The 25,172-nt window shown below is 48.3% G+C and overlaps 1 protein-coding gene across 1 annotated transcript in view; it reads right to left on the bottom strand.

Moving 5' to 3' along the window:
* The window catches only part of SLC12A5 (solute carrier family 12 member 5), a 32,581-nt gene extending 8,568 nt beyond the window's left edge, over positions 1-24,013 (bottom strand). Inside the window, exons 1-18 of the mRNA XM_036748602.1 lie at positions 23,876-24,013; positions 16,422-16,516; positions 15,792-15,923; positions 15,344-15,490; positions 14,284-14,338; positions 13,601-13,731; positions 11,578-11,819; positions 10,344-10,555; positions 8,613-8,783; positions 8,381-8,479; positions 7,896-7,953; positions 6,923-7,097; positions 5,952-6,070; positions 4,230-4,328; positions 3,170-3,289; positions 2,572-2,676; positions 1,390-1,558; positions 457-652 (exon numbers count right to left, since the gene is read on the bottom strand). Coding sequence (XP_036604497.1) covers positions 457-652; positions 1,390-1,558; positions 2,572-2,676; positions 3,170-3,289; positions 4,230-4,328; positions 5,952-6,070; positions 6,923-7,097; positions 7,896-7,953; positions 8,381-8,479; positions 8,613-8,783; positions 10,344-10,555; positions 11,578-11,819; positions 13,601-13,731; positions 14,284-14,338; positions 15,344-15,490; positions 15,792-15,923; positions 16,422-16,516; positions 23,876-23,927 — 2,377 coding nt within the window. The 5' untranslated portion in view covers positions 23,928-24,013. The remainder of the gene's footprint in view (positions 1-456; positions 653-1,389; positions 1,559-2,571; positions 2,677-3,169; positions 3,290-4,229; positions 4,329-5,951; positions 6,071-6,922; positions 7,098-7,895; positions 7,954-8,380; positions 8,480-8,612; positions 8,784-10,343; positions 10,556-11,577; positions 11,820-13,600; positions 13,732-14,283; positions 14,339-15,343; positions 15,491-15,791; positions 15,924-16,421; positions 16,517-23,875) is intronic.
* Positions 24,014-25,172: the final 1,159 nt, after the last annotated feature.

Raw genomic sequence — 25,172 nt, 5'->3', positions numbered from 1 at the left:
GCACTACAAGCATCATTACTCTCATTTTATATACAAAGAAACCGAAGCTTGCCTATGGTCACAAAGTTAGTTGATATTAGTGGTAAAATTTGAATCCAGGTCTCCTAGACCTCAAATCCAGCAGCTTATCTTCTATACCACACTGCCTCAAAGAGACACAGCAGTAGAAGCAGGGAGATAGGAGGCAAATAGAGAAAAACAGAGACAGAGACAGAGGACAAACAAAGGTAGTCAGAGACAGGGTCACAGGAAATTAGGGGTAGAGATAGAAACAGATAGAAATGGACAGAGAGAGAGGACTTAGATGGGAACCAAAAGACCAAGAGACAGTCTTGGAGAGAGAAACAGAGATAATGACAGACAGAAATAGAGCTGGTCCCAAAAAAGAACATGCTTTGTGTTTCCTTCCCTGACACAGGGCCCACTCCGAGTGCCCCTTCCAAAAGACCCCCTTACCAATGAAGTTCCTCCAGGTCTGGTGGTCCTCCTTCTGGCGCCAGTTCCGGGGCCAACCAACTAGCACAGTGTTATGCTGTAGGCCCCCAAGTCCCCCTGACTGGATGAGGTGTGATACCCCATCCCGAAGGTTAGAAGAGATCACCACCTGGCAGAAACCCTTCACCTTTTCAGCCTCCATCAGTCGTCGAATAGACTTGGATAGATGAGAGGGGACACAATGGACAAAAAATAGAATCAGAAGCAGCTGAAGCCTTTAGCTCCAGCTTCCTCAGTCCCTCTGACAGATGCATACCAAAAGCCCATTGGAGCAACAGCCAAAGTTATCAGGCTACATAAGGAACCAGGAACCCTATTGCACATGGCCTCCATCCTTCCCTCTACAACTCATCTTCACCACTCCTACCCTCATCCCTGAGAACGTCGGGGCATCCCAGCCTGAGTGGACTTCTAAACTCATGAACACAATGGTACAAGGGGAAAAATCCAGACTAGCAATCAGTAGGTCTAAATATGAGTCCCATCTCTTCCTCTAACTCTGTGACCTTGAACAAATCATGTGACCCTCTAGGTTCTAGTATCTTCACCTGCAAAAATGAAGAAGCTGGACTGGATTATCTCTAAGGTTCCTTCCAACTTTAACATCCTATGATGCTATTTTGGGAAAAGTGAGTATGGAAGTAGAAAGAGGACTGGGTTTTTAGTTGGAGGATCCAGATTCAATTTCTGATTCTGTCATTAATTTGCCATTTTGGGCTAGTCTCTCCCCTCAATCTAGGCTTCAGTTTTCTCCTATTTAAAATTAGGGGGATTAGATCATCTCTGATCTCTAAGGTTCCTTCCAGCTTTTATAGTACAATAATCTCTGGGTGGGAGTAGTTCAAGCTAATCTTCCAAGGCCTTCCAACTCTCAATCCTATGACACTTTGATACCTCTTCTGCCCGCTGGGCCTGGGGGTGGTTATCCAAGAAGGTGCCCTCCAGCACAGAGCCCACAATGGTCAGACCCTTCCCAGCCTTGAGTTGGGAGGTCAATGAGAGAAGCTGTGGATGCACCACATTCTGGTCCTGGTCCACTCGAACAAGCACAAGCAGCTGGGGCCTGGAATGAGAGTCAGGGTTGAGGGGAGAGAGGATATTATGATGAGAAACAGGTTCAAGGCCATCGGGGAATAAATAGCAAGAAAGAACCTGCAGGGTATTAGGCATGAGACATAGATCTGGGTCTTGACCAAGGGGAGATAGATCTTAAAGAACCATGGACAAGGAGGGAGCTAAGAGAACTAGGTGCTACTCCTAGTTCTCTTACTAACTTACTGTATCACCTTGGAGAAGTAATTTCCCATCTTCTTACATCTTACTCTTCTCTTACTCTGTTCCACACAGTGCTACATCTCCTGCCTCTGGGCATTCTATCTATCTGGCTGTCTCTCACACCTGCAATGCTCTCCCTCCTCATCTCCACTTTCTGTCATTCATGGTCTTCTTCAGGTCTCATCTAAAGTCCCACCTGCAAGTCTGCAAGAAGCCTTTCCCAGTCCTTCTTAACCTCAGTACCTTCCCTCAGAGACTACCCCCAGCTTATCCTGTATATACCTTGCTTGTACACAGTTGTTTAAATGTTGTCTCTACCATCAGACTGTGAGCTCCTTGAGAGAAGAGACTGTTTTTTGCCTTCCTTTGTATCCTCACGTGCCCAGCACATAGTAGGCCCTTAATTAATCCTAGTTAACTCATTAACTGACTTCTCATCTTAGCTTCATTTTTCTCATGTATAAAATGAAAGCGCTGGAGATGGTTTCTAAGGTCCCTCACGGGTCTGACATCCTATGTTCTAAGGTCCCTTGCATCTCTAATATTCAATGAGTCAGTGATAATCCAGTATATGGTATCTGTTGGGGGTTTGGGGAATGGGGAGAAGAGCTTTGGGAACAAGTGAAACAGTAGAAATTTACCCAGCTTTCGGGTAGAGAGTCAGTTCTCCAACATGGAAAATCCTTTGAAGAGGACTTATTGAATAGAAATGGAGTGGAATGGATGTCAGAATAAGCAGAGCAAGCTGAAGGGGTCAGGTTCAAGGAGCTTTCTCCCTCCTCCCACACCCCTGCTACTCACCTCCAGTTTTTGGTGTGGGGAGGGCCTTCTTCTAGCCTCAACAGGGCATATCGGGCAGCACTGAGGGATAGTCCTCTAATTCCATCACCCCACTCTTTCTCTGCCCTAAGGTCAAAGGAGGTATAGAAAGGCAGGAATCAAGGGGACCTGGTAGACCTAGAATTCTCTGAATTCAGGGGTTAGAGGTTGTAGGGGCTGAGATGCTCAACCTCAAATGCTCCTCAGAGAATTGAGGGAGGGAGGGAAAGAAAGAAGGAAGGAAGGAAGGAAGGAAGGAAGGAAGGAAGGAAGGAAGGAAGGAAGGAAAGAAAGAAGGAAGGAAATAAGAGAGAGAAGAAAGGAGGGAGGTAAGAAGGAGGGAGGGAGAAAGGGATCATCTCATTTTTCCTTTACTTTTCCAACCCAAACCTATCCATTCTCTCTACCATTTCCCTCACCCAATACCCTCTCCCCAACACTCCTCATTTCCCATATCTCCAATTTCATCCAGTTTTTTTCCTTTGCTCCAGTGCCATCCCAGTTCCCTCTATCACCCCCAACATCTTCTAATTCCTTCTCCTTATCCCTTCCCTCACCCCAAACTTCAGTCGTCACTCACCCTCGGTATTCAATGTATTTGTAGATGAGGCCAGCAATGAGCATAGCAACCAGGGCATAGTACCAGGAGCATATGAACATGAGAGCCAAGCAGAGGCTCATACCCAGAAAGGAAAGGGTCCTGAAAAAACAGAGGACAAGGCCAGGGAGTAAGCACCAACTTTGCCCCCTCCAACCTACTGATTCCCTGAGCAGGGGCTCTACCTAAGGGCTGTGAAGGGCCTAGGATGTCCCCAGAGGATATAATATGATAGCCAAGGTTCCAAGACCATTCCCAGATGCTACAGGGCAGGTAGGGAGAGCTTAGGGATAGCTCTGGGACAAGAATCCTGAACCTTCTCTAGTGGGTAAGAGGGACTGTAGGGAAATCTCTCAAGATGTTTTCCTGGGGGAAATCTATATGTCCCTTCATCGTACACATAGCTTGGTGAAAAAAATGTTATAGTGGCAACTCAGGTCATCTGATAGGATCTTATGGAAGGATAGAATTCAGCCTATCTACTTTACCACTTTAAGAGCTAGTTTCATTTTGGCATTTTCATCACTGGGAAATGGGAAAAGAAACCGATTCTTCTCCTCCGCACCTCCTAGCCTATTGCTTGGTTTCAGGGCTGATGCTGGGATCTCTTGAGTATCTTAGGAACAGTTTTGCCCAGACAGCCCTCACCCTCAGCCTATGATAGGTTCATTCGAGTTAGGGAAGGGGCCAACCACAAGATTCAACTCCTCTAGTTCTGCAAATGAAGAAGGCAGTTAGGATGGAGGATGCACAAAGACAGGAGAAATTAAGGAAGAATTAAGGAATGGGGTCTCCCAGATACCCCAAGTGTTAGGAAGCAGTGAGGCAGCTTCTTAAAAACTGACCAGAAGAATTTACAAGAAAGCAGGCTATGGAAGAGTCAATGGGTAAAAATGAATGGAAAGACCCCCTGCTTAAGAGTATAGAGTCCTTCTTCAGAATCCTTCTTTCCCTCATTGGAGAGTTCTAAAGCTAGTCAACAAGGATGGGGAGAGCTCTATATGGTGCTAGGGATTTGAGGGTCCAGGCCCAGAGTGCACACCAGTGATAGTAGCGGAAACGGGGCCTCCAGTTGGGTGTCCTCAGTAGCGTCTGCACTGCACAGGCCAGGTTCACAAACATGTAGCACATCAGAAAGAACCTGGAGCAGAGAAAGGGCATGAAAGACACAGAGACAGAGACAAGCTTGTTCTCAGAATGCAGAATCAGCAGCAGGGGGAAAATTGCAGTCAGGAAGATTTCAGTTCATTTAAGGAAAAGTCTCCTAACAATTAGAGCCATCCCAAAGTGGGATGGGCCATCTTGGAAGGTAGTGGTTTCCCCCTCTTTGGTGGATTCTACAGAGTGTCCCTAAATCTGGACACATAGGCAAAAATGCATGTTTTGAAATATTTGGAATATTAACAGACCTTAGACCCCTTGACTTCTTTTTCTGGAGTATGCTAAAGGAAAAGGTGTACTCAATGAAAATCACAGATGCAACATACTTGATTGAATGCATAAAGAGTGGATGTGCTAAAATTGATGGCAATGTGGAGTTATTGCATCATGTTCACATGAATCTTGCAAAGCACATCAACCTTTGCATCACAAATGATGGAAATCATATTGAAGACGTTATTTGTTAATATTCCAATTAAATAAAATATTGTTGAAAATTTCTTTCATTTCATTTCTTGAAAATATGCATTTTTGCTGATATGTCCAGACTTTAGGAACACCCTGTAGAAAAGACTGGATTTGTAGAATGGATTCTTGTTCAGGTATGGATTGGCCTCTGATGTCCCTTCCAGCTCTTAACTTCTGTGATGGAGCAGAGACAGAAACAGAAACTGCCCCATTGAGACATTTTGGTGCAAAGAAGATAGTCCTGGCTTGGGTATCAAGAGACCTGGATTTTAGCCCCAGACAGGCCACCAGCTCTCTGCATGACCTCAGGCAAGTCATTTGCCCTCTCTCAGCCTCAGTTTTCTCCTTTGTAAAAGGAAGGGGGTTGGACTAGGTGAGTTCTGAAATCCATCCTAGCTTTAATATTCTGTAATTTTAAGGTGAAATGAACAGAGAGGACAAAAACACAAAAATGGGACAGAGACCTAAAGACCTAGGAAAGACATGGAAACTGAAACTCAGAGAATGGGTAGGAGTTGTGCAGGGTGGGTGGGTGGGAACCATGGTCCAGGACCAAATAGGGGATTATGGACTCAAGTTCTGACTTCTTTTGAGCAATGCAATAAAATTCCAGTAGAATGGAATAATATGGATGCCCTCTTAGAACTGTGAAGGAGAGCAACCTTTAGATATATTGAAAGGGGTATAAGATACTGACTGTTGCATCAGGATTCACAGAGGAAGATGAAGGGAAGACTCCGCATGAACAAAATGGAAGGGAGAAAGATCAATGTGGAAATATTAGGAAGAGAGGAGCCCACATGGAAAGTATGGATGAAGGGATAATGTCCTTTGCTTGATTGTATTTATTTGTTACAAAGGGAGGCTCTATTCAGGAAAGGGGTAACTGAGAATGATATTGATATTGAAAAAATGATACTGAAAATGATATTGAATATTATTGAAAAAAGTATCATCAAAAACATTTAAAAAGAAAAAAAGGATGAGAGAGAAAAGGGCCTCACATGAAAAAAATGAAAGGAGAAGGGAACCCACTTCAACAAGAATGGGGGAAAGGGAGTTACGTGGAGATAAATAAGAGAGTGGCAGGGCACCTAAATGGAGATGAGGGAGAAGAAGAAGATGGGAGACTCACATTGAGAGAATGGGGGCCACCTCATCTAGGGAGGCAATGAGGATACCAATCTCGCAGATGCAGGCAGTCAGGAGTAGGGCCCATGTTGGCTCCCCATTGGCTTTGCCATGGCCAAAGACCTGAGGACAGAACATCAATCATGTTAAGACTGAGACAGAGAAAATAGGGTATTCACATCCCTCTCCCTTAACTATCAGATCCAGGAAAGCAGAGACTCCGGAGTGGGAATGGATTAGGGAGGCAAATTATATATTATCCCCATCCAAGCCTTCCCTGATAAGCCCCTGGGTGCCAAATCCTTTCCAGCTACAGGACCATCCCTGAGGTGTGCATAAGGTAGGCCTGGAACATCTCTAGGAAGAATAATCGACCCAGTGCATACTGAGAGGGGTGATTTGGGGGTATGAGAAGGCCTGAAGCCATCTCCAGGGAGCATGAGATATCCAGGTTATGGGCAAGGGGGACCCCCAAAGTTATTCCCAAGGAATAGGAAAGGAACTAGAGTATGGAACACAGGGTAGCCCCTAGGGAGTGGAGAACTTGGAGATTTTACGGGAGTGTGGCCTAGGGCAGCCAGTAGGGGGTGTGAGGTGGACTGCACTGTCACTATCTAGGGACCACAGCAAGGTCTATTGAGACCTATAGAGACCAAGGTCTGTAGAGACAAGGTTTATATGTGTATAAGTCTTAGGTCTTGTACACCAACATGAGCTGAGGAGCTACCTCCTTTTTCCTCCACCCCAGTCCCTGTTTAGCTGTCCAGAAGCATCTAGCAGATATGGGCAGGCTTCAGAGCAAATAAGCCTCCAAAGCATGGAGCCCAGAATCACTTTGATTTGCCCTAGAAATGACCCTGCTCCCCAAAAGATGATATCGCCCATGAGTTCTGGGCACCAATGTGACACACCCCTCCTTTACTTCCTACACATACACAAACACCCTACCTCCCCCCAAAATCACTTGCCACTGACCCTCAAGAAGGGCACAATGCCATCCCGGGAGATGGCCTGAAGGAGGCGAGGGGCTCCCGTGAGACTCTGCAGCCCAGCACCGCAAGTGGAGAAGAAGGAACCGATGACGATGACCCATGGGGAGGGCCAAGCCAGGGTACCCACCACCAGGTTCCCGTTCACTGCTTCACCAAACCTGGGGAAAAGCATTTCTCGGTCAGGGGCTCCACTGATATGAATGGCACTCAATTAACTCTGCTCATGCCCTCCACTTGACCCTCCCATAGTCCAAGATAACAGGTACTTCTCTTTCAAGGATCTTTCAGGTTCCTTCTAGCTCTGAGTTCTAGGAGCTCACGCACCTATGAGGGCATCCTATGTACCCAGCCCTAGACTCGATGCTATGGGTAATCACAGAGAATCCTAACACATGGTCCCTGTCCTTGGAGAATTCATAGTCTATTTTTGGAGCAAAGAGGCACACCTGTGAAAGAGCTGGAGACCTACATATGAGAAAGAGCTGAGTGATAGAGTGAATGTGTGTTATAAGAGCTCAGAGGAGCAAAGTATCATTGTGAGCAGTCAAGGAAGGCTTCTTTGAGGAAGAGAGAATTTCACTGTGGGTAAAGTTTGAATAATTGAGGAGGAGGTACTGGCAGAGAAGCAAAGCTATGCATGGCAATATCTAAGGCAGGAAATTGTGAGGAGGTGAGCCTGGTTGGAACAGAAGACTCATTTTGAAAAGGCATCAGAGAGGAGTTTGGAGCAGATTGTGAAAGGGTTTAGAATACCAGGTTAAGAGTTTGGATTTTGTCCTTAAGACAATAGTCATTGTAGGTTCCTGATCAGCAAAATGATATTTTCGTCCGGTAGTATTTTAGTCTTGGTCTGGTGACAGTTGCACATAGAGCAACTTCACCCTCTCCCTTCAGTCCCTCCTCCCCCATCCTTTCTGAGTATTTGGCTTCCCTAAAGTCCCCATCACCCTGCTTACTTGTCCCTCAGGACGACTCCCTCAATGCAGGCTCCAAACAGGACTACAGAGCTGATGTCTTTGGATGGCAGAGTGAAGGAGAATGCATGCAAGATGACAAAAAGATACCAGACAAAAAGATACCAGACAAAAAGATACCTGACTCTAGCCTAGAACACACACACACACACACACACACACACACACACACACACAACCCATCCTCTACTCAACCACTTCACCTATCTTAGTTTGGGATTTTGGAGGACTCAACAAACCAGGGCTGCCCCTAACCAGGCCAGGGCTGGTACTCAGGAAACAGATTTTAGTCCTGGAACTACCACTAATTTGTGTGATGCTAAACAAGTCACTTTCCTTCATGGGTCTCACTCTCTTCCTATGTGAAATGAAGACATTAGACTACTAGACAATCCCTAAGATCTTGACCTAGCATTCTATGGTCTAAAATCTCTTTCAGCTCTGTTGTTTTATGAGTCTAAGGATACAGACAGCAGAAGTGGTAGCGATAGCCAAGATGGTACCAGTAGGGATGGACTTCTGGGCATCACGAAGGTCCCCTGAGCGATTGGAACCAGCCATTATCCCTGTGGGCAGAGCAATGTAGATGGAGCCAGGGCCAGGACCAGGAGAGTAAGGGACAATCCAGATAGTAGGACATGGACGCAAGCACATCATCTCCCTTATCCCCAGTTCCTGCCTCTCCCTCCTCCCTTTCACCTGTGACTGAGGGGAAATAGATGCCGACCAGGAGGGTGAAATAGGAGGTCATGTCGCTGAAGACATAGGGCTGATCCATGTTGACAGGAGTTGCCTCAGGCAGGGATATGGAGGGCATCCCCTGCTTTTCTACGATCACACCTTTGGTCAGGTAAGTGCTCCAAAGGTTTTCTGTGGAGAGATGGGGACTAGGTCAGGACAGTCAGGATAAAAGATCAAAGGTCAGAGTCTCTTTGTGGGGGAAGAAAGTTCATAGTTTTCTTATCTAGAATCTTTTCCTTAAAGAAATCCATTCTTATAGGTTCAGTTCAACAAAGTGTTCCTTGATTGCAACCCTATCAAGCAGAAGGAATCAATCTCTTCTTCACCTGTCTCATAACTACTTTATTCTTGTCTTATACGCTTACTTGTATTCTAATTCAGATGGTAGTTATCTGTATATAATAAGCTTTATCGAGGCAGCTAGGTGGCGCAGTCAGTAGAGCATTGGCCCTGGAGTCAGGAGGACCTGAGTTCAAATTTGGCCTCAGACTTTTGATACACTTAGTAGCTGTGAGACCTTGGGCAAGTCCCTTAACCCCAATTGCCCTGCCTTCCCCCCTCCAAAATAAAAAAGTAAATATAATAAGCTTTATCCTTTCTACTACATTATAAATTCTTTGGTGTCAGGGACCATGTCTTATTTATCTTCACATCTTTCACAACAGGGAACACAGCATTTTGCACACAGTAGATATTTGTTTAATAAATATTTGATGATTGAATGGGGGGCGGGGAACAAACATTTATATAACACCTACTAGGTGCCAGGCACTGTGCTAAGCACTTTATAATTATCTCATTTGATCCTTACAGCAACCCTTGGAAGTAGTCACACAGCTAAGTAAGTGTGTCAGGTGTCTGATGCCATGTTTGAACTCAGGTCCTCCTGACTCCAGGGCCGGTGCTGTACTCACTGCGCCACCCAGCTGCCCCTGTAGGTGTTATTATTATCCCCATTTTACAAATGAGGAGGCTAGTAGGTGTCAGAGACTGGATTTGAATTCAGGTCTCCCTGACTCCAGGCCCAGCACTCTGTGCACTGTGTCATCCCTCAGTTGATCCCCTTTGTCTCCAGAGTGCTCCTCCTAAGATTTCAGAGCTTTACAAGGATGAAACAGAGAGGCTGAACCCTGATTCTAGAATAATATACTCATAAGAAATACCTCCCATTTGTTAAGCAGTAATAGTTCATAGAACTCTTTCCTAACAGTCTTGTGAGATAAGTGGAACAAGGGATATTATCCATATTTTACAGCTAAGGAAACAGGAGCACTGCCTTTCATTTTACAGTCTCAGAGAGGGGACTGGAGCTGCCCAAAATTTTAGAACTAGTGTCAGATTGGAACCCAAGTCTGTTCTAACCTGAGTTCAGTACTCTTTCCACTGTACCTGGATGTTTCTGGACATTAGTATAAGTACTGCTGTGACCATTTCACAGGTGAGAAAGTGAGGCTTGGCTGACTTGCCTTCTCTTCTCTCCCCTTTCCCCACCCCATAATCCCCAAGAGAGTAAGCAGTGTACCAGGAATGAATTCAAGCAGAAAGCCTTCAGGGCTTTTTGCTCTGTACCACAGCTGCCTTAAAACCTCCTGCCTCCACAATTCCCTATCCTTGCTCCATCATCCCCAGGGAAAACTTGCCCCAGCTCATCGATTTCCCCTTTGATTCTCATCCCCTTAGTTTCCATACCTTTGATCAGGCCGCTGGCTGCACCAGGGATGCCTTGGATCTCGGTGACATTGTTAAGGGTGAAATATTCATCACAGGTGGCATTGAGGAATCGGGAGGAGCAGAACAACCCCCACAGCCTGGTGGTCACCGTCTCATTGCCCTCCCAGGCCAACTTGGCACAGATATCAAAGCCGTGTCGTGAGAGGGTGCGGTTCCCCAAAAGGCAGATTCTAATGAGAGGGGTAGAGACTTAGTAGGGCAGAGACAGTGGGGACCTAACCTGGAAACTGGGAGGAAAGGATCTTGCCCTATGGGCCCTTTGACAGTTAGGGCCAGAGTCCCCTATACTCTGCCTAGGGAGCAGTCTTCCCATGATGATAATAATAGTTCACATTCCTTTATAGGCTGAATATTTTCAAATCACTTTTCTCACAACAGCCGCATGAGATAGCTGGTGTAAGTATTATTGTCTCTGTTTTATGGATGATGAAACTGAGGGTCAGAGAAAAGCACCTTCCCCAGAGCTAGCATTAGATCTTCTAAACTGGAATCTTTGGGCTCCAAATCTAGGGCTGTCTCCACAATCCCATCCTGTCTCTGCCATAATAGCTCACGTTTGTCTTATCGGTCTTAAACATAGGCCATACCCATACAAAACTATCTCTTTGAAAGCAAAAAAAAAAATCTAGATTTATACTGAAAATGATACTGGTAAGAGGACATAGAGTAGTCACATTTGGGAGAAAAGTGCGGCCTGTATTTGAATCAATACAATATACAACACATTATCATCATAATGTAATTTATGTAGATTCCTCACAGCACCATTTTATAGATGAGAAGACTGTGGCTCAGAGGAAGAGGCTTGTCTACAATCACACAGCTGGTAAATCACAGAGCCAGGATAAGTCTTCTGGCTCCTAGACCAGTGGTTTTCTATGACACCCACACTGCCTCTTGTCGTCTTCCTAGAGGAGGTTAATTAATTCATACTTCACCAACACCACAGAAGGGCTAAGGCAGAGGAGAAGTAAGAGACAGGGAACAGTGGCAAGGGGATACAGCCCAGAAAGGGGTGCTTAGAAATCGAGGATTAGACCTGGAGAACTGGCAGGGCTCCTAGCTGAGGCCTCAAAAGCCAGAATGACTTGTCCCAGGTGGAAGTGGCTACACTTGGACTAGAACATTGGCCTCCCAACACCCAATCTTTGGCTTTTTCTTGCAACCCATAATCCATGCTGCGACAACTCACGGGAAGTTGGGTGGGTCAAAGGCAGACTTGATGACCCCTGCATAGATGGCAAGGATTGAGAGGATGACACAGCCCAGGAAGACAAGTGCAAACTTGTTGACATATTTGACACCTACAAAGACGACTGTAGCCATGCACGTGAGCACACAGGTGCCGTACACACGCATGTTGTTTAGCAGAGCAGCCGCCTCTCCGCTCGCATCCTCAGCCTTGAAGATGGCCATGGCTGGGAATATGTATGCCTGGAGGGACAAGGAGAGAAGTAAAAGAGGTCCCCTTCCTTCCTTGGCCTCTATCTCTCATAGCATCTGAAACCTCGAAACCATCCCATAACCCCCTTCTGGTTCCAATTACCACCTCAGCTGTCCTTATCCCTGGGTACCTCCTTCAGCCTCCATCCTGTTCAGTCATGACTAGACTACTTCCAGAAGGCCATGAAGTCACTACCCAGTGACCTGAAATATGTTTTGTGCTTTTCTTTTTTTCCCAACAGAAGCCTGAGCCCTACAACTTTGCTCCAGTGGTTTTGCCTATGAGGGATTGAGCTGGCCTATCTGAGGGAAAGGGCCATTCTGCTCTCAGTCCTTTCCTCTTTGTGTTACCCTCTCAGTCATCCAAGTCTTTAACTGAGTTCCTTTTGGAAATCCCTTACCCTACTTCCCAAATTCAGTCACCAACTCTCACCAATTCAGACCTCCTCAATCCCTCTTGTGTCTTGCTCTTTCTCTCTATTCCCACTGCTGACATCTTGGTTCACTTCTCACAGGAACCATCCTAACAGCCTCCTAACTCTTCTCTCAGCCTTCAGTTTCTCTCAATCCAATCCATACTTCATACCATGCCCAGAATCATTTTTCCCTCATTCATGAATCTGACTGTCTCCCTCCAGCTCAAAAAACTTTCAGCTGCTCACCAGGACCTATAGCATAAAATCCAAGTTCCTTAGCTTGGCATTTGAGACTTTCCACAATCTTACACCAAGATGCCTTTGTAGGCTTACCTCCCACTATTTTCCCATCTGAATTCTTCGCTCCATCTGGAGTGGTCCTAAATTTCCCTGGAAAACTTGGTCCACATTTTTCTTCCCCTTGGAATATTCTAACCAACTCCTCTATAGTTGATCTTACCTACCTTCAAGGCCCAGCTTAAATCATACCTTCTCAATTAACCCTTTCCTTACCCCCTATACGAGAGTGTTCTTTCCCTCTCACTGATTGTCATCTCCTACAATAGTTTAATAGTTTGTATTGTCATGTTTTGATTCTCTTTTCATGTCTTGTCTCCTTAACTGGACTGTGAGCTCTTTGAGGGCAGGCAGGGAAATTGCTTCCATCTTTCTGGCCTTCTCACTGCCTGATGATAATAGCTCACATTTGTATAGTGCTTTACACTTGGCAAAGGGCTTTCCTCTTAGCTGATGAAGTAGGTAGTACAATCATTAATTCCACTTGACAGCTGAGAAAACTGAGGGTCAAGGAGATGAAGAAATTTGCCCAGGGCCAAGGTGAAGGAATTTATCTAGATGGTAGGGCTGGGATACAAACCCAGAATCCCAGAGTTGGACAGCACCTGAAATGAACTCGTCTAAGCCCTATCTGAAAAGGAATCTTCTTGACCTCTTAGACAAGTGGCCACCCAGAATTTGCTTGAAGATTTTTAGCGAGGAGAGCTCATTCTGCTTTGGGACAGCTCTAAGTGGGAGGGAATTTAATACTTAGAACAAATCCTAAAAGCTACATCTCTACAGTTTCCTTCCATTGCTTCACCCAGTCTTCTACATGGGCAGTCTTTCAAATAGAGGTTTGTAATGGCCCCACCTTGGCCTTCTCTTCTGCACCTTAAACACCCTCAGTTCCTCATATGGCTTGGTTTTCTGTGCTCTATCCATACTGGTCACCCTCCCAGGTCTTCTGACTTTTACTTCTCTCCCCACTATACCTCGATGCTTCCCCTTTATATGCTCTCAATAAGGGCTTGTTGACTGACTGATGGCCAACCTCCAGAATTCCAACCCTCCTCTCACCAGCAGGATCTCGATGGTGCCCAGAATGTACATGGCTCCTGCGAAGGTGGTACCAAGGTAAAAGCAAAGTCCTACAGCTCCCCCAAATTCAGGACCCAGTGACCGGGAGATCATATAATAGGAACCACCAGCTGTGGGAAGAGAAAGCTGTCATGAGATGGAAGAAGGCTGGATGGGGAGAGACTGGGCTAAGGGCAACATGCAGGGTTGATTATTTGGAGGGATTATGTCTAAACTCCGGGTAGATCCCTAGGAGAAAGACCCCAAGCTACTTTAAGGGATTATGTCTAAACTCTGGGAAGTTCCCTAGGAGAAAGACCCCAAACTACCTTAAGGAGTGACTCTGTGCCTAGATTAGCAACATTAATCAGCAGATTTCTAATTACCCCCAAAATAAGGTCATGGCTCAGAAGACAGGAATGAGAGAGGATTCCAAGAGAATTCCTGACTCAGTTATGGCCTATTATCATCAACAATACCAATGAGTACAGATTAACCCCTACTCTTCCCAAGGGCACTGTGACTGCCCCCACCTACCCCAAAGGCACCTGCATTTCAAATCCCCAGGGCACCCATTATTTCACCACCCAGAAAGAACCAAAAGCAACCGAGGAGCTCCCTCTCCATTTACCACCCCCCCAAAAAAAACCCTACACACACATAAGAGGTCCCCATTTCCACACCTGGCACAACACCATTGGTAGCAATGGCACTCATGGAGATGGCGGTCAGCATGGTCTGTGTGGACACAAAGAACATCAGAATTTGAGGAAATATTGTAAGGCTGGGGAAGGTGGAAGGAGAAAGAAAAGGAATAGTTCACATTGCCATTATCAGCTCTCTCTTATTTCTGCTGTAATGGCTCTTGATTCTAACTCTTCCTTGGCCACGTTCTCACTGTCCCCTCCCCCCTCCCCACTAGATCTCTTTTACCGCAGAAGCACCCCTTTGTCCAGCTAACAAGCCCCATTCCTCAACAGATAATAATCATGATAATATAAAAGCATCTTGAATACATTATGAACTTTATAACAAACCTGTAATGGAAATAGTGATTGTATTGTTACCTCCACTTTGCTGACAAGAAAACTCAAGCATAGAAAGCAGAAGTGACTTGGCCAAGGTAACACAGATAATCATCAACAGAGATAAGGGTTGCACTCTGTTCTTAGGAAGTGGAATACAGTGATCTTTCCCCACATGCCAGCTGCCTCAGGCCTCCCACATGCTTCTCAGAGCCCCACAAATGCCCTAACAATGTCCATCTCTTGGTGGGAAGAGGGTACAATCTAGAAGCAACTGACATCATGTTCTACCACAATTCCTTCTCAGCCCCACTTGTGTATCCCAATGCAAACAGATTAAGTGAACATCCAGGCAGCCTTGAATAGGGAGAAGTTCCAGCAGGGCAGCCTAAGTAAGGGGACATGGAAGGGGGCGGGATTGGGGAGGGGCAGGCCCACTCGTTTTGCCTTGGTAACTATGGGGGAGTTCACAAGCTGATGGCATATATATGAGACTCAGATATTTTTTAGTACCAGCTGGGAAAGGGCTTCCTTCTCCCCCACCTAATACCTCCCAGGCATCAGTCATTACAGGAGCAGGTGGCAAATTGTAGGGCTCTGGTTCTAGCTCTGATTTCCTTCTTTGGGCCCCCTCCTCAGTTCCTTTTGTCCCTGACTTCTGCCTCAGTGAGAACTGGGGAGTCAGGAAGGTGGAGGGGGGGAGGGAAGGGATACTTACACAGGAACAGCAGATAAAAACCATGCAGAAAGATTCCATGATGCCTGCAATGCCTACTACCCAAGTAAGCCTCAGAAAAAGGATGACACCAAAGATATTTTGCAGGCAGGGCAGGTACACACCCATGAAGGTGCCCATCCGAGGGGCCTGCAGAGAGATATTGGTCACCTTGACTTCTTCCCATCTCTTTCCAGCCCACCCAGCTTCAACCTCTGGTTTCCCTAGCCAGCCCTTTTTTCTAAGCCATGTTTCAGCACTCCATTACAGACACCACCACCCCCATTATATACCATTGTAATTCCTCCTCCCTCCAGATCAGACCCAAATTGAATTTGAGCCTCCCTCCCATCTCCCATCTGTCAGCCCTCCTCCCATCTCCCATCCCTTCCTCCATTTCCAATTCCTTCCCTCTCCTAGCCTGACCCCAGTCCACTCCACCTGCTCCCACCTGCACAGGTTTCTTTTTGCCACCCTCATTGTTCTCAGCCTCCTCATGTTCCCGGCTGCCTTGTGGCAAGTTGGTATAGTTGGCCAGACCACTAAGCAGGGATGACACCATGGGACTGGTGTCCATCTCCTCCTGTGGGAGAAATAAGGGTTATAGAGGAAATGGAGTTCAGAGATGTAGAGAGGGTAGAGGAGAATGAAACCTTGAAGTGAACCAGGGAAAGGGTACAAGACAGGAATGGGATGGGAGGAAGGTATTGGAGAAGGAACCTGGGAGAGGGCAGCAGAGAGGGGGATGAACCTGGAAGATGGGGATAGGATGGGGAAGATGGACCAGAAAGGGGGATGGGAGATGGAGAAGAGACCACTAGGGGGGTTGCAAGGGAGGAGAGTCAAATAAGTCATAAAGGTGACAAGGCACAAAGAGCATGTTATAAGGGGAGGTGGCCATAAATGGACCAAGAAAGGAGGGACAAAGACAGAGATAGAAGTACAGCCCGTCAGGGAAAGGTGGAAGGTGGATGAACAATGGAATGGCAGCTTTTCCTTAGCCAGTGCCAATGCTAAGTGATCCTGCCTACTCCATGACCAGCCAGAGATGCCCCCCTTACCCTAATTGTCCCCTGCCTACCTCAAACAGAGCCATGTTCTTGCCATCATATTCCTTGCCCTTTTCAGAGTCAGTGCTGTTGATAAAGGGACTGCTTTCCTTGGGGTTGCCATCACCTGAGGTAAGGACATAGAGGAGTCATAGCCCTGACATGGCACAGTACCCACACCTCCACTCGCTGCTATTCCTGGACCCCTCCAGAGCTTTTCTGAACCTTGTCCTAGAGCAGGAGTTCTTAACCTGTTTTTCATGAATTTTTTAAAAATGTATTATGATAACCGCATTTCAATATAATTGGTTCCACTTGTAATTCTATGTATTTTATGCACTTAAAACCATTATTCTAAGGAGCCAATAGGTTTTACCAGACTACCAAAGTGGTTCATGATACACAAAAGGCAAAGAACCCCTGTCCTAAAGGATCAAAGTAGTAGAGGATCATATTCCTCTGTGCTTCCTAATAGCCACAACACATTTACATCTCTTTAATTTTATAATGAATTTCCCTTGCAAAAATAGTTCTGTGAAGTGCAACGATTATTGGATTATTACACCTACTTCGCAAATGAAAAACTGAGGGAGGAAGGAATTTTCCCAAGGTCAGAAAGAGACAGTTCTCAAAGGGGAGAACTTTTTCCAGTGATCTATAGTGTGTAACTGTAAGGAGGGCAGGGTAATATGAGGAAACCAGCAGCTATGACAACAAGTAATGTTTTCTAGTTCTTTGAGGTTTATAACATGTTACCTCATTTGGTGCTCACAACAACTCTGTGAGGTATGTGTTATCATTCCCATTTTTCAGATGAGAGAACTGAGTTAAGCACTACATCCAAGGTCCCACAGCTAAGGTAGAATTCAAACAGAAATTTTTCGGACTCCAAGTCCAGCGTTCTAGCTTCTTCTATGCCGCTCAACTACTGCTAATTCCACCTGGAGCTCTCTTCCTTTTATTTTGTGCTTCCACTTTCTCCAACTTTCCTGGCCTGCCCACAAACCTGGTGGAATGCCACCCCTTCTCTATCTTTCTCCCACTGCTGCCAGACTGTGCCTGGCTACCCCCTTTGTAGAATCTTGGACTCCCAAACCTCAAACCTCAAAGAGACCTCTGAGATTATCTAGTCCGACAGGAATCTTTAACAACTGGTCATTAGGCTTCAGTTTGAACATTTCCTTTGTTACTAGATATTTACTAGCTTGTGACCCTAGACAACTCATTTAGGTTCTGTCTGCCTCAGTTTCCTCATCTATAAAATGAGGACAAGAATAACCCTTACCTCCCAGGGTTGTTGTTGTGTGGATAAAAGGAGATGACATTTGTAAGGGTGCTTTGCAAACTTTAGAATCATATAAATGGTGGTTATTATTGCTGTTACTACTACTAATGATTACCGTTATTCTTTCCCCTCAGTTCACTGCAGAAGTGGAGGAGAGCCATAAGCTATTTGTATTTTGCTTTGTTTCATGGATTACCATAGCCAAATAATTCATCACTGTTGGCCAGCCGATTAGCAATGAGCCTCTCTGTACTTAGTCCTCAGAAAGGAGATAGTCTGTTGCTGGGATCAAACTCTTTCCAACATGGCAGAACTTGCTAGGTCTTATGTTCTACTGGCAAAGCCTTCAAGAACCCAGGGTCACCTCCACACTATGATGAGGCATCATAGTAGTATTATGGGATCAAAGAACTGGAGCTGCAAGGGACCTTAAATGTCATCCAATCCAATACCTTCATTCTGCAGGTGAGGTTACTGGCACCTAGAGATGTTAAGTGCCTTGCTAGAGTCACACAGAAAGCAAATATCTGAGGTGGAATTTGGACCCAGTTCTTTCTAGCTAGGGCCGCCGGGTGGCTCAGTGGATAGAGCACTGAGCCTGGAGTCAAGAAGACCCAAGTTCAAATTCAGCCTCAGACATTTACTAGCTGTGTGACCCTGGGTAAGTCACTTAACCCTGTTTGCCTCAGTTTCCTCATCTGTAAAATGAGCTGGAGAAGATAATGGCAAACCACTCCAGTATCTTGTCAGGAAAACCTCCAATGGGGTTGTGAAGAGTTGGGCACACCTGAAAGGACTTAACAACTTCCTGGCTCCAAAGTGCAGCTAGCACTCTATCCACTATCCATCACTTCTTAAACTGTGGGTGGAGAGCCTATATGGGTCCACAGTTTAAGAAGCTCTGAAGGGGCCATAAGTGGAAAAAGTTTAAGAAGCTCTGCTCTTAGATTTTGTAGAAGTCTCAAGAGACAGAGAAAGGAAAACTCCAGGTGATGTTGGTTCTGACTGGTTCACTCCCTGCCTGAGAGTTCCAATTACCCAAAGGTATGGATTGGGGGAAGGGCATATATATACTCTTCTAAGCTAGAGAGAGTAAGGAAGCAGTCATGACCTGGACATTCTGCTCTATTACTGGGACTCTTAGAGACTTAGCTTATCTTGGTAAGTCATCCTATCTTGTCCCCTCTTATCCCAGGTAAGCACTTTAGTACAAATCAGTCTGAAGTCTGGGACTCCCCTCTGTAAGAGGGAGCCCCTCCCTTAAAAAAAAACCATAAAACCATTGGCCGCCTTCCATTTCTCCACTTCTTTTTAGTTTTTAGTCTGGGATTTAAGGACCTAGGGTCTCTGGGGCTGAATCTCAGCTCCATTCTTAAGACATCTTCTCTGTTAATCTGGCTACTCTTAAAGTCAACAAAACCATTTTTTCTTTTAACTCTACCACACATCCCAAGAGCCTTCTTTGTGAGGTGAGATCATAGAACATAGAATGTTAGAGCCAGAAGAAACTCTTTAAGATATGTTAGAGCCTGAAAGGGCTTGAGAAGTTAGAAAATAGGTTCTTAGAGCTGGAATGAGAAATCATCTAACCCAATCCCCTTCATTTTACAGATGAGAAAATTGAAACCCTGAGAGGGGAAGTGACTTACCCAGTGTCAAATAGCTAATTAATGGCAGAACAAGACTAAAATACATGTCTTCTGGCTCCTAAAATTAAATGCTCTTTGAACCTCAGCTAATATGCAAATCCTGCACCACAGGAAAGTGAAGTAATGAGAGGGTCTGTTGCTGTGGGTGTGAGGTTGAAGCAAGATTTTTTTCCCTTTTCCCCCACCCATGGAGTTTGGAATGAGTGGAGCCTTAGAGATCATTCATTCATCCCTTGAGGTCTTGATGTGCAATGTGATTTGCCTAAATGTACAACTGGTTAGTGGCAGAATTGCTAGACTAGAACCCAGATGACCAGGTTCTTAATCAGATGCTCTTTCCACTTTGCAAAACCCCCTGCATATCTCCCAACGAAGGAGTCTGAGATGAAGAGGGAACAGAGAACGTCAGAGAAAGCAACTTAACGTCTTCAAATCCCCATACACTTTCCCCGCCCTCATTCTAGCCCAAATGGAGCTTCCTCCTAGCACTTCTCAGGGTTTACAAATTCTGGACCCTTAGAACCCTATCCTTCATAAGTCCATCCCTAAGAGAGTTTGGAGCACCCTCACTCCCATGTGGTCTCCCTTCCCTCCAGTGACTCAGGTGGGCTGGAGTTCTGACAGGAGAGAGGGGCAGGCACTCTGACCTCTCAAGGAAGGCAGTAGTGCAAGGAGAGTACGCAGGCACAGAGCCTACGTTTTTCACTCCTTCGTACCTTTTCCCCTTCTCAGGCCAAGAGCAGTAGAAAGAGGAAGAGGTGTGTCTCCCTCGCTAGCCCCTCTCTTCTAAGAACAGGACAAGTGGCCCAATTTTTATTCCAGGAGGGGGCTGGGGAAGTGTCTCCTTCTCTCATACTGCCTTAGGACTCGGACAGCGGAACGTGGGGAAATACAGCCTCACTCGTCTTCCTTCCCACTCAGGACAGGGCCAAGTGACGTAAGGGGTAGGGTCTTTCTCCTTCAAGTCCTCTAAGGATGGGACCAGTGGGTCAAAAGGAGGTGGGAGGTGTCTAACTCCCTTACACTTCCTCCTTTCCTTAGGACAGGGCCAGTGGCGCATGGGGGTGGGTGTATGAGTGACGCAGTCCGAGCTCCCCGCCCAGCCCCCGCTATGGGGGTCTCAGCCGCAGAGACCTCCGAGCTGCGTCTCCATGGCAACCGCGCGGGGCTGAAGCGCAGGGGCCGCGCGCCCGCAGTCGCTTATGTAACGCGGCACGCGGCGCGGAGAAAGGTGGGAGGGGTGGAAGAGAGGGGGGGAAAAGAGGGAGAAAAAGAAAGGAGAGAGAAGAGGACGGGAATGGGCACCTGTATTCCCTCCTCCGCACCCTCCCTCAAGTTCATTGGGCCTCATAGCCCCAACCCTCCCTCTAGATGGGAGTCAATACCCTCTCCATATAAAGCGAACCCGAGAACTCCCTGGTCAGAGGGAGAGAGGGGGAATCGGCCACTGGGGACCCCAGAAGGCCTGGGCAACATTGGGGTTCTAAAGCCCTGCCCACCTTCTAGTCCGGGAGCCCAGAGGGAGGGGGGGGCTAGGAGGAGACGTGTTAAATGGAGCACAGGAGGCTGGGGGCGGGGGGGGGGGGGGAAGAGAAGAGGGAAGATGGAGAGGGGCGTGGCCGGAGTGGGGGCGGGGCAGAGGAGGGACCGAGATCGGAACCCTCCTCCCCTCCCCCTCCGCCTCTCTGGGGCCCCAGGGAGCACTCAGCTCGAATCGGCTTTCAATTAGCTGCAGCGGCCAGAGCTCCCGGGGCGAAAACAACATCTCAGCACGGACAGTGGATCCTCCCCCCGGGGCCTGGGGACTGGAATCCCCGTTCGAGGCTCCTCGGTGTTCCCCTATTCTCCAAGGCCTGTGGGGGCAAAGGCCCAGATAAAGCCCCCTCATCATTTCTCAACCTAGAGCAGGAATGTTAGAGATCAAGCAGCCTTACAGAGTGTATAGTTCAGCCCCCATATTTTACAAATGGGGAAACTAAACCCCAAAGAAGGGAAGTAATTTGCCCAAGGTCATAAAATGAGTCAGTGGCAAGACCAGAACCTAATCTTTTGACTCCAGTTCAGTATTCTTTCCACTATAAGCTGCTCTCTCGATCTCAGACGTCCATAAATCTCTCTGGGCCTTGTGCTTACTGGCTCCTTCCAATTTTCACCCCTCAATCTCAACAGATTCTGTTTCTGACTCCCTTGGCCTAGTCTGATCTCCCCGCCTAGGTTCTAGCTTCTCCTTTTCTTGGAGGTGGGGAAAGAGGGAGAGGGAGAGAGAGGGAGTTAGAAGGAGGGAGAGGGGGGAGGGAAGGAGAGAGAGAGAGAGAGAGAGAAAGAGAGAGAGAGAGAGAGAATAGTAATAGTGTAAACTGGGAACCAAACTCCAGGAGTTCAAAGCTTTGGAGGAGAGGTTGGACTTCTAATCCTCCCTTTTCAGAAGTCTTTCCCAAGCCTGTAAGGGGTGGGGGGGTCCCACAGTAAATCTCTAATGCATCTGAGAGTATAGGAGCAAATTGGAGGAAACAATGATGCTAGGTCAGAAAGGCTACCCCTCGAGCAAACTGGAAGGTAGGGAAAGAAGGCAGTATAGCAAAGGCCCAAGTCCACCTTCTCCTCACACCTTCCCTTCCTACACTCCTCCTTTACCTCCACCCCCAATCGGGATGCCCTGGGTGCTGCAGCAAGTGAGACTCTGCCAGGCTTCCAAAGCGCGTCCCCCTTCTTCCCCCCGCCCCCAACACCGCAGCCTGAACCTGGTGTTGGACTGGAGGGAGGAAGGGAGGAAAACTGAGAGCCAGGTGATTCCAGGGTCATGGGGGGAGGGGGGATGTTTCTGATGAAGTCTCTTAGCTCCAGCCTTTGAGGGGTCGTCCCTTAGCTTCCTAAGGTTAGGGACTGAGAGGGCTTGGTTCTCTGTGGCAAAGAATTGGACAATGGAAATGGCCGTACAAAGGCTCACCTTCTGCCTTCTCATCTCCATGTCCATATTAGAGAGAGAGAGAGAGAGAGAGAGAGAGAGAGAGAGACAGCCCTAACTCCTCATTTGGCCTCAATTTCCTAGGATTTCCAGAGGCAAACAGTGAAGGGGAGAAAAGCCTCCGCTAGGTTATAACGTCCCGGAGTCTCTCACAGTCTCTGCAGCCCCTTCTCCCCAGCTATCCCAGCTCCACAGGCCATGGTCTCAGGTTCAATTCCTCCGGCCATCTCATAGAGGCGGCTGCCAGTAGCTTGGGCCCTGTCCAACGAGGCCCAGGGGAACGTTTACAGCCGCTGAGCTCAGACAGCCCGACTGGGAGCCGAGTCAGTGCGCAGGGGGCGCTGTGTCTCGGGGGGCGGGGGGGGGGACGGCAAAAGGGAGGGGGGCTTGACAGGCTTGATGGATTGACTGACTGACTAGGGGCGACCGGGAGCCGAAGGGGGAGGCTGACCCTGGAGGCTATTAGGGAAAGCTAGGGTAGGGGTACAGCGAGCGGGTGTCCAACGAATAGAGGACTAAGCCTGAACGTCGAGCGATTGGCAAGGCTTCTCAACCGCCGCAGAGCGGTCCGCAGTGCAATGATCACTGCTAAGAGGACCCCAGTGATCAGGTCCAGAGGAGCCCCGCAATTGGAGAACTGCGGAGCCCAGAGAACTAGAAGGTTCCCCACCAACCCCAGAGTAAAGGAAAATACTATGCTCCCGAGGGATGGGGTAGATGACCTGGCTGCGTCTCTGAACATAGCCAGGTAGACAGGAGAAAGGGGGTCGTACCCTATTTAGGATCAAATACCAAAGGGAGGGATAAGTCTGAAGTTTGACCTAATCACGTCCTCCCGGGTAGCCTAGGGTAAAAGGGTTTCGATCATACAAACCCTCTCCTCGCCCCCTCCCCACTTTTCCCTGCCTCCTAATGTCAGCACCGACAGGACTCTGCAGCCCTGGCCAGGAGGTCGTCACATGACTCCCACCCCTTATTCCCCCACTCTCCATTCCCACCTCCAGTATTCCCTATCCGCTGGTGAGCTCCGTGCGGCGGAGTGGGGGGAGCAACTGCAGTGGCTTTTGCCCGGAGTGTAGCCAGGCAGTAACACACTCTGCGCTAGGGAAGGGGCACCGACTCCGCGGTCCCCTCTTTGGGAGCAAGGGAACCCAGATCTGACCCGAGAAACCCAACCCTGCAACCCCTTCTCCAATACACTAGTCCTGACCAACCCTTTGGGCTATTCAGATAATTGCAGGAATTGTACCACTTCAACCGCTTAGCGCCTACAGCCCCAAAGCCACTGCCCCAAGCAACCCCCAGGCGCTGCGTCGGGTGCATTCCAGAACCTCGGACAGCGCAGAGCGCATTCCGACAGAGCAGCGCCCACGCCTCCAAGCAACAGCAGCTGCCCCAGGGGGCAACTCAGTGCCTTCCTCTAGTCCCCCAGGGGTGTCTATTTCTCCTAGGGACAGCCTCCTCAGCTCCTCCTCCCTTCTACTCTGCAACACTTGGCCGCCCCTGAGCCTATAGCCCCGGCCCCCGAAGGTGGAAGCCCTCATCTCGATCCTCCTGCCTCTCCCGCCCCGTAGGCCCCCGGCTTACCCGGGTTGGCTCCCCCGTCGCCATCCTCACAGTCCGTCAGGTTGTTGAGCATGGTGGCCGCCGCGCTGCGCCCCGGGGGCTGGAGCTTGCAGCTGCGAGGCGTCTGCCCGGCCTGGGCTGGAGAGCTTCCTTCCCACTCCCCTCCCTACTACCGTGGAGCACTCTCTCTTCGCTCTCCGTTTCGTCCAGATCTCCCCTCGGCGCAGGGGGAGGCTGCAGTGCAGAGACGCCGGGCTCCCACACACACTCCCTCTCCCGCGCACACACCCGGACACAGACCCAGACACACACACATACACACACGCTCTCACACCCGCGCGCGCCCCCTCGCAGCGGCCAAGCTGCTCAGCTCATATCGTATGCAGGAGGCGTGAGCCGCTGGCGGGGTTTTAAGGAGGGGGGAGGAGGAAAGCTAGGGAACAGAGGGCGCAGGGTGGGGGGAGATCGAAGCGAGCGGGGACCCGCGGCTTGCGTGTCTAGGGGCCGGGAGGACGGTGAAGGGGGGGTGCAGCTCCCCTGAGCAGACGCAGCGCGCCCCTCTCTCTGTGCGGGCGGGGCTGTGGCACGTGGACAGGTGCCATCCAGCGCCCTAAAAATAACACGGGGAACTGGGTCGTGGCCGTCGGGAGCCGGCCCCGCAGCGTCTGCTTTGGCCCAGACTGGGGTGAGGGTGTCGGGGGGTGGTGAGATAGTCCAGTAGAAACTCCAAGTCAATGCCAGCCTCTCTGCCGGGGAAAGACTCCCCCTTCTCTCCACCGCCCCTCCCCCCATATCCTAGTGAAGAAGAGAAGGGAGAGGGAGGCTCCAGTTGAGTGGCAGAACAGATACCCCCCAGGAGCTCAGTCTTTCTGGGGAGGACACATTGTGAGCTTTCTCGTTCTCACAAGTACAAAACCACCTGAATCCAGGCCCTAGAGACCAGCCCCCTAGAAAAAGCACTATTAGATGCCAGCATAGTCTTCCTCCCCGGGAAGCGTTGGGGGTTTGGGACAAGGAGAGAAAACTAAGGTTTCTGTGCTAGCTACTGCCTGGTCCGACTTGGGTATCTGAGATTGTGGAAAACTGAGGCTTGGGCCTGGACAGAAATGTGAGAGGTAAAGGCATGATCTTGGGGGTGGGGGAGGGCGGTAAGGGGGGAAGGTGGCCACCTGCTGGTTAGGGACAGGCTTTTCTGCCTTAGTATCCTAGTCCTCCAGTCACTAATCCATTAATCCGAGGATTTTGATCAGGAGCTACCAGTACCAACATTCTCCCTACATTCCTCCCTCCCTCTTTTTCTCCTTTCTCTTCCACCATT

This window comes from Trichosurus vulpecula, chromosome 3, assembly GCF_011100635.1.
Source record: "Trichosurus vulpecula isolate mTriVul1 chromosome 3, mTriVul1.pri, whole genome shotgun sequence".
Taxonomy (NCBI): domain Eukaryota; kingdom Metazoa; phylum Chordata; class Mammalia; order Diprotodontia; family Phalangeridae; genus Trichosurus; species Trichosurus vulpecula.
The sequence above is the reverse complement of the archived record's forward strand: the minus strand, read 5'-3'. Positions and strand labels throughout refer to the sequence as shown.